General features: G+C 49.6%; 1 protein-coding gene across 6 annotated transcripts in view; it reads left to right on the forward strand.

Moving 5' to 3' along the window:
* Nucleotides 1-13,290: 13,290 nt before the first annotated feature.
* PRDM11 (PR/SET domain 11) overlaps nt 13,291-15,346 on the forward strand; it is a 52,313-nt gene continuing 50,257 nt past the window's right edge. For 2 of the 6 annotated variants that reach the window (XR_008746121.1, XM_055797692.1), the window contains exon 1: nt 13,887-14,368. Coding sequence is in view for 3 of the 6 variants with exons in the window: in XM_055797692.1 (XP_055653667.1) it covers nt 14,144-14,368 (225 nt within the window). In the remaining 3 variants the exon portion in view is untranslated. The other 4 variants (XR_008746122.1, XR_008746123.1, XM_055797702.1 and 1 more) reach the window with 4 other exon arrangements.

A 15,346-nucleotide genomic window follows, 5' to 3' on the forward strand; every position in this document is an offset into this window, starting at 1 on the left:
CAAATTCAGCGGTCTTTGATCCAAACTGGTGTAAATGATAGCATGGGGGTAGCATCAGAGAGCAGCCTGTAGACGTATCTTCAGCATTCATTTGATTCAGTGCTTCTAGGTGGCTCAGGGATGCGCAGAAACATGCACACACCGGACTTAAACAAATAGCTTTGCCAAGAACCCAGCAAGCCACGGTGCAGTAGCTTCAGGCTTCAGCGGAAGATCTCCCGTGCCCCTTGCTGGACAAACAGTGCAATAACAGAGCTCTGGGCAAAACTAAAGTGCAGAAGAAAAGCCAAGTACATCATTAATCTATTTCCCCATGGATAAAAAGGTTGTCCAAAACTCATTTCCAGTAGTAAAAATTAACAAATAAACCCATACAACTTAAAATGTAAAACATCAGGGGCCTGTCATGTTTTGGCATTATATGTCTGATGAAAATACAGTGCATATTCTCCTGTTTTTACAACCAGAACACCACTTCAGAGATTATGGTACATGGGAAATCATATTAAATGTTCATATGACATAGAGGAAGATGGCACAGAATGACTGTGCTATAGCATAAAGGTACTGAAATTATCTTCAAAATAACTAGCTAGTGATCTGATAGCCATTTAGTGGTCAGCATCCTGTTAGCCCACACTGGGCTCTGCATTGTCACAGGCTGTTTCCATTGTGAGTTAGCAAGCTCCAGGCCAACTCAGGATCCTTCATTTGGCACGGTGTGTAGTACTGTGACTACAGCATGGAGATACCCAAACCTTCCAAAAGGCTCTTGCACAGAGCCAGCTAGTGGCAGGAGAACCATAGAGAACAAATTTATTCAACAAAGACAAATAAAAGGTTTTGCACCTAGGAAAACATAATCTAGGAGTGCAGCACAGGCTGGGATCTACCTGGCTGGGGAGCAGATCTGTGGAAAGGGACCTGGGTGGACAAGCAGCTCAATATGAGTGAACGGTGTGCTGCTGCCGCAAAGCAAGCCAACAGGATGCTGGGTTGCATCAAGGGCATCACCAGCAGAGATAAAGAAGTCACTATCCCACTCTACTCAGCACTTGTCAGGCCACACCTGGACAGGCTGGAGACAATCCAGGGAAGAGCCACAAAGATGATCAACTGACTGGGAAGCCTGCCGTATGAGGAAAAGCTGTGAGAACTGCATTTGTTCAGCCTTCAGAAAAGAAGGTTTAGGGGAGACCTTATCACCATGTTCCAGTATTTAAAGGGTGGCTACAAAGAAGGCAAAGACTCCTTTTTTTACAAAGAGTCACGTGGAAAAGATGAGGGGTAATGGGTATAAGTCACTCCTGTGGAGATTCTGACTGGACACCAGAGGAAAATTTTTCACAATGAGAATGCAATAATAACTCCAGGGAAGTGGTGGATTCCCCAGTATTGGACACTTTTAAGATTTGGCTAGACAGGGTGCTGGGCCATTTTGTCTAGACCATGCTTTTGCCAAGAAAGGTTGGATCTGATGATTCTTGTGGTCCTTTCCAACCTGGTATTCTATGATTCTATGACCTTTAAAAAGAGAAATGACTTTGACTTGCTGCAGTTTTGTAGAAAAAAATAATACTACATTAACATGAGACAGCTGTCCATGTGGGCAGTTTCAGCTCTGTAACTGCCATCTGGAAGGCTTTGCCATTAGTTGAAGGATCAGCAGTGCTGTGTAGAAAGGAGCTTCACAGGGTTCAGCATTACCATGCAATGTGATGTGATAGTTTTATTTCCACACCCTACGCTCTCCTGTCTGTGCTGTGTTTCCCCCTCTCCTTCGTCCTGCACTGTTTTCTCACTGGTACAGTGCCAAAACACCTTCCTGACAATTCCCTCTTACTCTGATTTGGTTTCCATGCTCAGGCATGGAAACACCTTCATTGGAAGCAAACTTGGGTAGGAAAAATATGGAAGATCCCATATTTAGGGACAAAACTGCGTTCACAGATCAGTTTGCACCTGCTGGTTCACCAAATGTAAGAGAAACAACACCACCCTTTGCAGAAGGAATACTACACTTTACTTGCTGTGTTTCAGGTGAAGAAGAATCTCCAGAGAAAGCCTTGCAAGACCCAGCTCTAAAGCTGCTGTTCTGTCTGCATAGTCTTCAGGAAACCTGAAGTCCAGTTTTGTTTAAAATATCTTTCTTTTTTTTTTTTTCCCAAGCATTTAGCAAACATTTAATGTGTTCCTAACTGAGCATGAAGTGGACTCATCTTTTAACATTTCATTTCCTCCTTTATGCTTTCCTTGTTGGTAGTGACGGCAACTGAATGGCCCAGAGGGAATTGGTGATTAAATTTCTGTAGCAACCCAAACCAAATTGTTTGTAACCTAGGTCCTGCATAAACGAATGACTAATTTTCTGACATCCTTGTGTTTAATTCTTAATTTTCCAAAGTTGTAAGCAGCCGCAGCCACACATTTCTGACAACTGCAAGGGTGAAAAAAGATTTTTACTCTCCAAAGAAATTTCTGTATTCTGTAAGAAATTATCAGATTTTCTAGTTCTATCAAATAATAATAAAAATAAATAAACAAATAATAAAAACTTTTCTCTGGAGTAAGTGTATAAACTAAGAAACTAGAAAGGAGAAAACATGTTTTTAAATGGCATTGAAGACCAGCTAGATGCAAAGGAAATAACCAAAAAGAAAATGCTTAGAAACTGCCAGAGATGTCTCCTGCATAAATTGTTTTAAATCAGTATACGCCGATCATGAAAGAGGTATACTTCCAGGCATGGGGTATCCACAATTCCTTTGGGCAACCCATTCCAGTGTCTCATCATCCTCATAGTAAAGAATTTTTCCCTATATTTAATCTAAATCTACCCTCTTAGTTTAAAACAGTTACCCCTTGCCCTATCACTGCAGGCCCTGGCAAAATGTCTCCCTCCATCTTTCCAAGTCCTGTTTAAGTATTGAAAGGCCTCATTAAGGTTTCCAGACCAATGGGCACAGAGCAATGGAAGTTACAAGATGATTACACTTGTATTTTGTAAAACAAACTCAAAACTTGGCTATTTTTTGTTGCTCACATCAGCACTGCTGAGGCAGCTGAGCTCCCTGATACTCGTCCTTCCCTGGCACAAGGCAGCACGCTGGGGGTGCAGGGTAGCTGCAGGGCACCTCCGCGTGCTGCTGGGTTTTGGGCAGCAGGTGCCTGCCAGGTTGACATGGTTTCACACAGAATCACAGAGTTGTTGGGGTTGGAAGGGACCTCTGGAGATCGTCTAGGCCAAGCCCCTGTTAAAGCAGGTTCTCCTAGAGCAGGCTGCACAGAGTTTTGAACGCCTCCAGAGAAGGAGACTCCACAGCCTCTCTGGGCAGCCTGTCCCAGTGCTCTGGCACCCTCAGGGGGAAGAAGTTTTTCCTCATATTATAAGGAATTTCTTGTGTCTCAGTTTGTGCCCGTTGCCCCTTGTCCTGTTGTGTGCTACTGAAAAGAGCCTGTTCCACCCTCTAGAGACTCCCCCTCAAGATACTTGTATGCACTGGTGAGATCCCCTCTCATTCTTCTCTTCTCCAGGCCAAACAGGCCCAGCTCTCCCAGCCTTTCCTCACAAGAGACATGCTCCAGGCCCAAGCCATCTTCGTAGCCCTCCGCTGGGCCCTCCCCAGTAGCTCCCTGTTTCTCTGGAACTGGGGAGCCCAGAACTGGGCACAGCTTCGGCTGGGACAGAGTTAAAACCACGACAGAGGCCAACGCCGCCTCGTCCTCACGCCGCCGGCACCCCAGGTCCCAGCAGAGGGCGGGCTCTGGCCGCGCAGCAGGGCCCGGCGCCGCCAACACGCGGGGGCGCTGCCCCGGCCTCGCCCGCCGGCGGGGGGAGCGCGGCACCGGCCCGCGGCGCGGCAGCCGCCAGCGCGGCAGGAAGGTCCCGCGGCGAGGGACGTCGGGAACAGAACATATGGGGGGTAGCAACAGAGCCCTGGGGATAAAGACTTGGAAAAGTCGGGGCTGGGTGCGGCAGCGCTGGAGCCCGTGCCCCAGCGAGCGCCTGGGAGGGAAGCGCCGGCCGGGCCGGCCGGGGAGAGGCCGAGCGGCCGCGGCGGCAGCGTGGGTTTTGCTGGGAAGGAGCCAGCCCGCGTCCCCGGCCGGCGGGGCGGGAGAGAGGAAGGGGGCTGGGATGGAGCACTCTGGCGGGCGGCCCGCTGGCAGCGCCCCGCGTCAGAAAGTGGCGGTGAATGAAGCCAGCGGGTCCCTCGGGCTCCGCCCGCGCCCCCCGGCCCCCGGCGGCAGAGGGCCCGGCCCGGGGCAGCAGCGGGGCACGGCGCGCAGGCCCGCCGGGAGGGCGCCCCGGGCCCCTGGCGAGCCTGAGGGCAGGGGCTTCGTCCTGCCGCCGTCTCTGCTCAGTGCTTCTCTAAAATACTGAAGACCCACAGGAACAGGGGAAACCGCCTTGGTGCCCGTACTGGGGAAACAAGGAAAGGGAATGTACACAATGTACGTTCATACATTGTACATATGTATATACGTACTATCATATCCACCAAGTTCATTGGGGAGAAAAAAACCCTTTCTGCTTACTTTTTCCTCTTGCTGGAAGGGCTAGTTATAAAAACATGAAACAAACGATTTTCCGACAACCCTGGATGAAACTGATTGTGGAAATTTAAAATAAAATAAAAACATTCTTAGTAGGAAAATCCACTGAATCTACCTCATACTTTTAAAGCATTTCTTCCCCTGCACGTTCTTCAAACTGATCAAAACATGAAAATCCATTTCGGTGAAATTTTTTGAAGTGTTGAAGTTGTTTTGATTTTGAAACAGTAAAAAAAAAGAATTGCAAAGCTTTTACTGATTCCATCTTCTGTTTTTATCTTTTTTTTAAATTGAAATAGTTATTAAACCCACTTCTGATATTTTCTGTTATCTAAACAGCCTTTTCTTTGATAAGCCAGTCATTAACAATGTTACTAGCTAAAGGAAAATAGCATTCAGCCTTTGGGGGAAACTAAATCTTCCAGTGGGCAAAAACATGGTATTTTAGCTCCGCTGAAAGACAAAACTTGTGTTAAAAAAGATAAGGTAAAGAAATCAGAAAAAAATCTTTTCTCATTTTCAAAAAAAGGTGTTTTTTGAAATATCCACACAGGTCTTACCTGTGGAAACACTGTTTTCAGCTCAGGGGGGCTTTTTTGATGAAGTTCTTCTTCTTGAACACTGTTAGTGTTTGTGCTTTTGATAAAGTATTTTGATTTGCTCTAAAAGTACCCTGTACCATAGTCATCATTATTACTTGTATTAGTCATTATTATTAGTTGTATTAACGGAAGATATAGCAACTGTAAGATGGCCCAGGTGCTACTCAAACACAGAATACAAAAAAAGGTGGTTCTTGACTTAAACACAGTCATTAGGCAGGAGTGCAGGCAGCCTGCATAGTTTGGGGGGGAGCGAGCCACTGAGCAGGCAGATTTAGCTTTAAAATCACGACATTTAAAGTAATAATAAAAAGGTGGTTGCCTTTTATTTACTTCTAGCTTAGGAATTTTTAAATACTTTGTACATAAGCTCAGGCTTTCTACAACCTCTTAGCCAGAGGACAAGAAAGCACTATTTTTAAAATGAAAGTTGAGAAACCCATGTAATCAGAAGCTTTAAGGAAAATACCAAGTGTCATGAGACTTGGTAAGTCTGTAGTTCCCTACCACTATTTTTCTTCAGATCCTGTTTTTAATGCAAAATTAAAGATTATTTCCCCTTACGTTCTTCAATACCATAGTTAAGTGCAATGTGTTGCTCTTTAAGTGAATGCTTTTTTTACAAAGCAATTTGATTACCTTCAATTATGCAATTATCAACAGCTGAGATTCATGACAAAATCAAAGGTTTATCCAATTTTCTTCTCATTACTTACAATAAGGTCTAGATAGTCATTTTGATTTTTGTTTATTATTAGCTTCCAGTTACAACCATTTTCAGACTCTGCTACATTAGAATAACGTGCAGTGGTTTGAATTGCAAAAAAACCCAGGTGACAAATTACTTGATACAAAAATCTTGTTCTCTAGGACTTCAAAACCACACAGAAGTATTTATTTTATGTAGATTAATTTGGTTACTTTAAATAAAACTTTAAATCAGAGCTAAATGTGATCAACACGTCTTTAATTTGGAAGAGAGAATCCTGAGATTTATAGATCATGTTCTCATGATGTAGTGCTCGTAACATAATACACCAGTGCAGCAGTGAATGGCAGAGGCCCCGCCTGTAAAAATCTGCTGGAACTATTTGCTTTGGAGCTCTCTGCTCAGGTCATGAAGTTGAATTAACTTATTTTAATAAAATGGTCTTTTAAGGATACCTTTGGCTAGCAGATAACTGTAGCGCAGACTGTCTGTAACATACCATGTTAGCATTTGTGGAAGTGCAACGCTCCTGCCCCCCCCCTCCCCCTTCCCCCCAGTAAAATGAAATATAATGAAATATTAATAAATTTTGTGTGCAAGAGGCATTCCATCTGGCTGTCTTAAAGTCAAACTGTAAGAGCTGCCTGATGAGGGCCATCCTTTCATGATGAAGCAAGCAGCAAAGGGCATCCCCCAGCCTTCCCAAAAGCAGCTGCGACTCCCTGTAAGAAGAGTGGGTAGAGCGTTCAGCAAAGGTCAATGCGGAACAAAACTACATCAGGTACTGCAAGAGTTGGGCTGGAGCAATGACAACCTCTCTCAAATTATGTCCCCTGCTCAGAAGCTCAGCCTCAAAAGGTACTGCAATAGATAAAAAACTAACTAGTAATGAATGGATAAATATCCCCAGGAGAGGATATACAGCCCGAGGAAAAGATGCAGCAGCATCTGGAGCTCCCCCCATGCCACAGTCGATGCTGTGGATCTCAGGAGGGAGCTGAAAGTACTCCCTGCTCTCAGTGATGTGCTGGTCCTATGGTACAGAGCAGCAGAGGGTACTGGGGTCCTACCAATTGGGATGCAGTTGGAGGGAAGCAAACATTGGCTCAGTGGGCTGTCAGATGGCACCCAGCACCAAGCTGGACCTGCTGTCATGCACTGGGGCTAAGCCCAGGCAGTTGGCAGTCGGGTAGGTCAGGCAGGGCTCCGCTATGCCAGCTGCATGGAAGGAACTGCCTTCAGAGAGCTGGGGTGCACACTCAGATTTGGTGTATCCTGAATAGATGAAACCCATGTTGCTGCGTGTAAAAGAAGAATTATTTTCTCTCCAGCCTAGAAGCCAATGCCAGGAGTTTGTACCCCTGGAGTAGAAATAAACTGCCTATTATCAGCATTACAGAAACCTGGTAACTTAGTACTAATGACATTTTAATCAATCCAGAATAGCATCGTTCATATTAATAACACACCCTTTAACTAGATTAAGAACTGGGTCCTTTCAGATCTCAAATCTAAATTGTCCATGGAGAATCCCCAGCAAACAAAGACAGTGATGTGGCAAGACTTTCTGTATTTTAATCAGTGACCAGAAAGTTAAATATAAAATTACTGCTGATAAAAATCACAGGTGACATCAAGATTAGCAAACTAGGGAAGAGGAGGTGTTGCACTATCTGATCTGAGAGTGCTTGGTGTCACAGGCACGGGCCCATTCCCAGACAGGGGTTTTGCGGGCAGTGCCATGCACGGCGGTGCAGGCACAGGCCATTCCCACGGAGTGACAAAACATCTCCCGGGTAACAGCAGCTCTGGAAAGGGTAACAGTTCATGGGGAACTTGCAGTGTCATGACACGAAGAAATACTAAGGTGATCCTGAAAGCATAGCTGTAAAGGAGACATCTGTACATATCTGTGTGTATTTTTGGTTAGGTGGACCCTAGATTGCCAGGGGCAGTTCAGGCAACCATATTTTAAAAGGGATGTTGAAAAACTGAGCAAGGGTTCACAGGAAAACCAGGAAAAAAATGCCAGGACTGACAAAAATGTCTTGAGAGGTTTAAAGAGATCAATTTGTTACTTTATCCAGAAAGAAATATTTTGAGTTGACTAGACTACAGCATAGCACCCAAGAAGAAAATATCAAAAATGTATCAAAGTATCAAGAATGTATCAAAGCATAAAGAAAAGCATAAAAAGAACTAGTGGCTAGAAGGTGAATGCAGCCAAATCCAGAGAATTGTATCCCCTCAATACAGAGAATCCAAGCCCATGTTCATAATGAGGAGGGTGAGGATAAAGGGAAAGATAAATTCTTTATCTCTCTATTTCATCAGATCAGAACTCAGTGTCTTTCTTAAAGCCAGCTTTATAGTTAAACACAAGTTATTTGGCTCAAGGCAGGGTAGCTGCTTGTGATATACAGAAGTGCACATTCCTATGGACTGCCAAAACATGTGACGGATGCCTAGAAAAAAACCACTGAATTTTGAAGTGCTTGTGAGCAGAGACATTCCTCGCTTTCCAGTCCTTGGGCCAGCTACAGAGAGGCCATTTCATATGCAAAAGGAGTTCTGATTATTCATCAAAAACATACCAGTGCAAATTCTCAAACCCCAGTGTTTGAAAAAGGCACTATTTGTATGTGCTTCCTCTAGTCCAAAAGATTTCAGGACTGGTCTTAGGCAGGTGATCTAATCTCTGAGTTTCTGGCTCATGGCTTGAGTGCTCATTCCTGCTGCCATCCCCACAGCCCGAGACACGGGCGCCGATCTGGGTAAAAGGCAATCCACATGCATGCACTAATACTATGATAACTAAGCAGCTTTCTTCTTTTTTTGGTGGATTATTTTTAACTCAGTTCAGCTCTCTGCTCCAGTTCATGGCCTGCACACAGCCTTGTCACCGTGGCTGGGGCTGGGCAGCCATGGCAGCATCCACCGCAGAGCAGGAAACCCTAAAGCCAGCACTATCTTGGAGGCGCAAGATGCAGAGGCTGACCCAGTGGCTCGTTGTTGCCATGGGAGTGGTTAGGCTTTCCTCTGTGCCCCCCAACAGCACGGTCCCACCACCGCCTTTTGCTGGTACTGGCTATTGCCTGGCTAATTCTTTGCTGGGTTAGCCAGCCAGCTCAGAGAGGGCAGCAGTACTAGCCTAAGGGACTGTGCCTGCTAAAGTGGCTCTACCTACCTGCTGCATCTCAGCATCTTTTATCATCAAACTATACCCTCAAATTCCCATATACTTCTACAGCATTCCCAGGGAGGGCTCCCTGGCTCTGTACACTGATCTAAACCTCAGGCAGGACCATCTCACCCTCCCCACTGTCCCTAACAGTGCCTCTCCCTCCACTCTTGTTAGCATCAGAGCTGCCTTGGCCAGGGGATGAGCAGGCTCGGGTTAGCTCTCAAGGTGGGCTCAGCAGACAGTGGCACAACTGCCAGGGTGCAGAGGAGAGAGGAAGGGGGAGAAAGTTGCACCCAGAAGTTTCTTGCTTTCCAGCTGAACTCAGCAATGTTTATCTGCCTCCTTAGAGGGCGGTCCATCAGGCTTAATCCAGTGACATCCATAAAATTCATGGAGAGCACTGCATTGCTAAAGCATTCATATTGTTCTACTGGTAACGGTGAAAGACTCAGATAGCATGATGAGGAAAAAGACACAGCACTGTTGGGTCAAGGTCATTGCCACTTCTATTGTACAGCAAAAACAAACACAAGCTGCAGCTCTGCACAGTTACATTCTCTTCAAAGAGTTCTTCCCCCATGCCTCTTTCAGGGCCTGTCCCACCCTGCCACAGCCATTTGTGACTATAGGTTTCTGGCTGAGTTTCCTTCTCAGTCATGTAATTTCCTTTTTCTTTTCTTTTGTGGGACATTTTCAGATTCTCACAGGGAAAAATCTGTATTCCAATTCACCATCCAACAACATATCAGCGTGGAAGAGAAGTGTCCCTGATTTTGGTGTGGCTTCTTACCAGTGTTTTTAACACTAAAAACTGGTTAACAGCCTGTTAAAGCCAGCTAACTACACACTGATTGAGAGCATCAGCACAGTGAACCTGCAGATTTGAATCTTTTCCCTGTGCAGGAAAGGTGTTGTTTGGGTAATGGCAGTAGGACTTTCCTTTCTGCTTGCAACTGAGCAACCTTTCCTGGAGGAAAAGGCAGTCTGCCCCACGCAACTCATTCCTCAAAGCCTGGGAAGCAGACACCAGCCTCTTGGTACTGATGTAGTTATGTAGGATGTTGAAATCTTAAACGAGAGAATATTCAGTAACATGACAGCTGCCATGCACAGTGACTTGCAGAAGAACCCGAATGCTTTTCTACCTTTCCTTGGGCACCTTGTTGAAAACAACCAGGCATCCTCAGGGCACGCAGCCCACCCCCCCCACACTTCCTGACTTCACCCCCTATTTGCAGTGTTCTGTCTGAGCCACCCAGCATTTTTAGGGAAAGACTTGCTCCTGCAAAATACATCCAGGCTTTGCAGCTGATGGAGGTACCGCCTGACTCCCAGCATCTTGAGCTCTGAAGACCTTTTAAGGGTAGTTGTTGACAAGCTGGATTCTGGTTTACACACTTTTGTGCGCATTATTTTTTATACCATTGACTAAAAACTCAGCATCAGTAGAAGAACCCTTTTGCATCTCCAGGAGAATATCAAGCATTTCATGCAGGAACAGATTTAACAGTCTAACACCAGAAAGCTGGCACCTAATTACCTCATTCCTAACTGATGCTGCCGTTTGTAAAGTTTTTCCCAAGAGCCCAGGAGACAGAGGGGAATTGCTGTGGTGATGGAGCTGAAGCACTCATTATAAAAAAATACAACCTAAGTCTTCTTAATAAGTGAAGAGGAGATTTGCTGAGGAAGGGGGAGCCTTTCCAAGCCCCAAAGGTAAGATTTTGCAAAGGGAGAGTGCAAATTTGCACTGTGTTCCTTCTGTAAATGGCTTCTAGACAGAAAAGACAAAATCTTCTTCACGGGGATTTCATTGCCTGATGTGGTGGCGTGACCCTGGCTGGATGCCAGGCACCACCACAGCCGCTCTATCGCTCCCCTCCTCAGCTGGACAGGGGAGAGAAAACATAATGAAAGGCTGGTGGGTCGAGATAAGGACAGGCAGAGATCACTCAGCAATTACCGAAGTGGGGAAAGCAGATTTGACTTGGGGAAATTGTTACCAATCAAATCAGAGTAGGATAATGAGAAATAAAAAGCAAATCTTAAAACACCTTACCCCACCCCTCCCTTCTTCCTAGGCTCAACTTCACTCATGAATTCTCTACCTTCTCCCCGACAGTGGCACAGGGGGATGGGGAATGGGGGTTGGGGTCTCTGCTGCTCCTTCCCCCTCAGGGAGAGGACTCCTCACACTCTTCCCCTGCTCCAGCACAGGGTCCCTCCCACAGGGACAGTTCTCCATGAACTTCTCCAACATGAGTTCTCCCCACAGGCTTCAGTTCTTCACGAACTGCTCAAGTGTGGGTCCCTCCCATGGGGCACAGCCCCTCAGGCACAGGCTGCCCCAGCCTGGGTCCCCCATGGGGTCACAAGCCCGGCCAGCAAACCTGCCCCAGCCTGGGCTCCTCTCCATGGGGCCACAGGTCCTGCCAGGAGCCTGCTCCAGCATGGGCTTCCCAAGGGGTCACAGCCTCCTTTGGGCACCCACCTGCTCTGGTGTGGGGTCCTCCAGGGGCTGCAGGGGGAGACCTGCTCCACCATTACCCTCCGTGGGCTGCTGAGGGCACAGCCTGTCTCACCGTGGGCTTCGCCGTGGGCTGCAGGGGAATCTGCTCTGGTGCCTGGAGCGCCTCCTGCCCTCCTCCTGCATTGACCCGGGTCTCTGTAGACCTGTTGCTCTCACATATTCTCACTCCTCTCTCCTGCTGCAATTGCCGTTGTGCAGGGGTTTTTCCCCCTCCTTAAATACATTTTCCCAGAGGTGCTGCCACTGTCACCGATGAGCTCGGCCTTGGCCAGTGGCGGGTCTGTCTTGGGGCCAGCTGGTATTTGATCTATTGGACATGGGGGAAGCTTCCAGCAACTTCTCACAGAAGCCCCCGTTGAAGCCTGCCCCCCCCCCCTCCCCCTGCCCCCCGGTACCAAAATCTTGCCACACAAACATACACCTGACTATTAAATGTATAGAGATAGCAGGCACACATTAAGACAAGGCAACTCCCTCACGATAAATTAGCATGCCTGTGACTGCAAGAAGACATAATAGCTGTTATTTATATTGCACTTACATATTTAATTTTTTTATAAATAAAAGCTTTATGCCTCCCTTTGAGCCTGCTCTTACAACCTTAGACTACAACAGCTACAACAAAACTATTACTCCAAATTAGCACGGCAATCACTGTGCATTTGTGTTACTTCCATGATTTTTATTGTTTTTTTAATTACTATTTTTTCTCTTGGTTCATTCATCAATCATACTTACAAGCCCATTGTTGTACTTGCTGCCAGTTCAGTGTTCTCACACATTTCAGCACACAGACAGAAACTGCAAAGTAGGGCAGCTCTATTAGGATCTCTAATATTTCTGAGGAGTCTGAAGGTGCTGACAGCTTATGGTATGTCTTTCCCAGGCAAGTGCAAGTGCCTCAAAGTCCATCTATCTCTGCAGTTACTGGAAGGGGTAAAATTACACAGCATGCTTACACTCTGAGTAGGAATCCTCTCCCCAGAGATTAGAAATGGGGAACAAAAAGCACAAAACAGCTGGGATCTGGGGAATGGTACTCATTTGAACTTCCGAATAATCATTGGTGCCACACTGGCTGCCTTTGCAAAGCAAGCTTGTTTTGAACTCGAGTTGATTAGCTTCCTCGTTGTTTTGCCAGACAAATTATCTTTTGCTGACTTAAGTGATGCATCGAGACCTGATCCTGAAGTACTGCCCCCCCTCCCCCCCCCCAGCTCTCAGTGACGGCAGCAGAAGCAGCTCAAGGATGGCAGAAGCAGCTCAAGGATGGGAGAAGCGGGCCTCAGTTTTGCTTGGGCTGCATCCTTTTTCACTGGTGTCCTCGCCAATTTTTCTTTTATAGTAGGCACCTCAGGGTGGAGGGTATTAGGAAAGAATTGTATTTCTTTGGGCTGCAGAAAAGGGTATTTCTAGGGCCACAGAAGAAGGGAAGTGTTCCAAGTGTCCAAGCATGCACATTGTCACTGCAGCCCTGTTTGCATACAAGCCCATTGTCAACTAAAGGAACTGGAAAATTATGGCCATTTATCCATCCCTCTCTTTACCCCCTGCTGTGCCTCTTTTGGCAAAGCAGCTGAACAGTTTGCATTGTTTCAAATTTAATGCTTGCAGATGGTTTTATTTAGAATTTGTTTTATTGGTGAGACATGCTTCCCCCGTTTATTAAATTATGCCTACTTTTTGCCATCCGTCATGTCTCCCGTAATTTCTGCACAGCGCTCGAGGGTAGGGTTTGTTGTTGTTGTTCTGGTCGCTGCTGGGTGGGTTGCTTTTTTGGGGGGTAATCTGAAATACGATCGAGCCCGGAGCGCCAGGGAAACACCGCGCCTCCACATTCACTTTCTGCTCGCAGAAGGGCATGGGGCTGCACACAGGCGGCGGGAGGCGCGCACCGGCGGTCCCGCCGCCGGGAGAGGGGCCCGCCCCGGGGCCACTCAGGCGGTGGCCTCGGCCGGTGAAGGAGCCCCGGGGCACGTCCCCGGCCGGGGGGCACGGCTCTCCGCCGTCCCCCACAGGCGGGCGGCCCCGAGGGTGCGGCCGGGTCCCTCTCCGCGGGGCGCCGCGGCGGCTGTCGGGCGGCGGCAGGTGGTGGCCGCGCCAGCGCCCGTGGGGAGCCCAGCGGCTCCGCGGGGCCGAGCCCCTCCGGCCGCCGGCTCCCCCCGCGCTATGGCCGAGGGCATCCCGGGCGGTTTTTGTCCTTAAGAGCCCCCCCCCCCGCCCCCCCGAGCCCCTGCCCGGCCGCAGATCGCCGCCGGCTCCGCGCGGAACTCGCAGACTCCGGAGCAGGAGGTGGGAACCGGGGGCGGTTTGGGTTCGCTCGGCTCCTTCTGGCTTTTTTCTGCCCCCCCTGCTTTGTGCGGCTTTTTGGCTTTGCTTTTTATTATTTTTCCCCCGCCTCCTCTCTTTCTACCTCGGGTATTTGCAGGGCAGGCAGGAGTGCCGCGGCCCCGGGAGAGCCCTGGCGGGCCGGGCCGGGCCGGGCCGGGCGGGCCGGCGGCGCCTCCCCCCGGTTCGGGGGGTCCCCGGGCTCGGCCCCCGAACGCCCCTCTCTTCCGTTCTCCATGTCATTTCCTGTGCTAATAAGATGGTGGTCACGGCCGGGAGGGAGGGAGCCGCCGCCGCCTCCGCCGAGCCCGGCCCGGCCCCGGGACCCGTCCTCGCCTGGGACTAGCCAGCGGGGCCGGCGGGGAGGGAGGGCGCAGCCAGCCGGGCTCTCCCCTCCCCGCTCCCCGGGCGGAGTGGGGCCCCCGACGCCGAGGCGGGCCCCCCGCGCCCGCAGCGCCGAGGTGAGTCAGCCCCGCTGGTAGCCAAGGTGGCCACGAAAATGGCTGCGGAGCGCAGGGAGGGGGGGACACGGCCCAGCCCGGCGGACGCGGCGCGGGGGGAGGTCCGGCTGAGGGGTGCCGGCAGCGGGCGGGGCGGCGGCGGCGACGACCCGCGGGCACAGGTAGCGGCCCCCCCCCTCCCCGCTTTCCCCTACGGGGCGGGCGGCGCCGGGCTCGGCTCGGCTCGGCCCGGCCCCGCCGCTCCCCGCCGCGCCGCTCCCGCCCGCGCCGCGGCTGTGGCCGCCCTTCCCCTCGTCGTGCCCCCCCCCGCCGCGGCCGTTAGCGTGGCCGGCGAGTGACGCGGCCGGCGGCCAATCGGCGGCGGGGGCGGGCGGGCGCGCGCCACATTGGAACGCGGGGGCGGGGCGGCGCGGGGCGCTCCCCGGGGGCGGCGGCGGCGGGAGCCCGCGGGATGCGGTACCGGCGGGTCGCGGCGCTTCTGCGGCGGGGCCGGGACACGGGCACGGGCACATCGCCGCGGGGCTCCCCGGCGGAGCGGAGCGGGGGGCGGCGGGAGCCCCGCGGCAGCTGCACCCGGTTTGCAGGCACCGTGCCTGTGGCGCCTCCCGGGTCCGCCGCAGAGTGCAGCGGATGAGTTGCCCGTGCGCCGCGGGGCCAGCGTACTTTGTTGACTCGCGTGGAAAAACTTCACCAAATGCACATTTCTTTTGCCTTCATTCCGAATGTTTTGGTGTTGTTCTTTTTTAAGTTCTTGAATCTTTCTGGATTCTTTGCAAACGCTCCAGAACAGCGTGAGTTTTATAGATATAGATTATATTTTTAAAACCTCGTTCCTGTATCCCTTGGTGTATTCCAAAGGGAAAAGGAAGATGCCTCTAGCGTCCCGTTTCAGATCACTGAAAAAAAAAAGTTGGCCTGTGGGCAAAACTGTTGGCTCCCTGTTGCTTCCTCTTTTTCCAGTGATTAATGCTTCTCCTT

This window comes from Falco peregrinus, chromosome 1, assembly GCF_023634155.1.
Source record: "Falco peregrinus isolate bFalPer1 chromosome 1, bFalPer1.pri, whole genome shotgun sequence".
Taxonomy (NCBI): Eukaryota; Metazoa; Chordata; class Aves; order Falconiformes; family Falconidae; genus Falco; species Falco peregrinus.